Raw genomic sequence first — 1,266 nt, forward strand, 5'->3', positions numbered from 1 at the left:
CCCGCCAGCCTTGCCATGGCCGAACACGAAGTCGTGCATGGCCCGAACGTACGCGGAGCCGTCGGGGTTGGCCAGCCTCAGGCGCGAGAACGGGGCGAAGAGCTGGGTGGTGACGCAGCGCAGGGGAGGGCAGGGGGTGCCGATGGCCTCCAGGAACACCTGGCACCACAGAGGGGTCAGACCCATCCCCAGCATGGCCACAGGGCTGGGGCCCCCCATGGCCACAGAGCCCTCCCAGACCCCTTCACCCCCCACCCCGCAGGGACTGACCTGCAGAACCTCCTCTACCTCCTGGGCCGTGTCGCGGAAGAGGCTCTGGCAGTGCTGCAGGTACCGGCAGTAGAGGTCCTGCGTCTCGGCGTCCAGGCCCTGCAGCTCACTGCCCTCGGGGTCTGGGCGCTGCAGGTTGGCCAGGAAGCTGGTGTTGACGGGTCCACACTCCACCAGCGTCAGGCTGTGGGAAAGGGCCGGGCCGGCAGCTCTGAGCCAAGTGTGTGAGCCACCGTGGTACCCTCCATCCCGGCACCCCTCCATCCCAGCACCTGGGGACCAGCCGTGCAGCCCCCCACGGCGCTGCCGGGACTCACTAGATGTTGAAGCGCTGCAGGACGATGGCCAGGCTCTCGCATAGCCCCTCCACCGCAAACTTGCTGGCACAGTACAAGGAGTTGAAGGGCAGCCCTGGGGCAGAGCCGCACCCTGAGCACCGGGTCCCTTCCCTGTGTCTCCCTGTGCCACAGGGTGCCAGGGGCCCTGCCGCAGCAGGGCGAGGTCCCACCTTGCAGCCCCCCGACGCTGCTGGAGATGATGATCCGTCCGGCTCTGCGGCGCTTCATGGCAGGCAGGGATGCCTGGATGGGGCGGACGGCCCCAAAAAGGTTCACATCAAAGACGGTCTTCATGGCTTGGTCAGAGTAGGTCTCCAGGGGACCCATCAGTCCCACTCCTGCCTTGCAGACTGCCGGGAGCAGTGCTGGTAAGCTGGGCACCACATCGCCCCTGCCCGTTCCCCAGCACCGTTGAGGTGCCCAGAAGACAGGAATGTGGGGGACAGCAACCGTCAGCACCCCCAAAGCCAGCTCCTGTACCCCTGCCCCGCTGAACTCGTCCCATCCCAACTCCAGGACTGCCGTCACCTCTCATGATTTGGCATCTGCTTCTGGTGCCCCAGGGAGGGTCAGCAACCCCAAAGAGGTCTCCCAGCCCCTCCCCTGGCTGGCAGGGGCACCGGGAAGAGCCATACCCAGCACGTCCAGCCGTTGCCCC

General features: G+C 66.9%; 1 protein-coding gene across 1 annotated transcript in view; it reads right to left on the minus strand.

The window, feature by feature from the left end:
• Window positions 1–1,266, minus strand: part of HSD17B1 (hydroxysteroid 17-beta dehydrogenase 1) — a 3,564-nt gene that overhangs the window by 1,353 nt on the left and 945 nt on the right. The window contains exons 2-5 of the mRNA XM_035903494.1: window positions 779–1,136; window positions 588–681; window positions 271–454; window positions 6–159 (exon numbers count right to left, since the gene is read on the minus strand). Of these exons, the coding sequence (XP_035759387.1) occupies window positions 6–159; window positions 271–454; window positions 588–681; window positions 779–1,136 (790 nt within the window). The remainder of the gene's footprint in view (window positions 1–5; window positions 160–270; window positions 455–587; window positions 682–778; window positions 1,137–1,266) is intronic.

The sequence above is a fragment of the Egretta garzetta genome, unplaced genomic scaffold, assembly GCF_000687185.1.
Source record: "Egretta garzetta isolate BGI_Z169 unplaced genomic scaffold, ASM68718v1 scaffold100, whole genome shotgun sequence".
NCBI classification, from domain to species: Eukaryota; Metazoa; Chordata; class Aves; order Pelecaniformes; family Ardeidae; genus Egretta; species Egretta garzetta.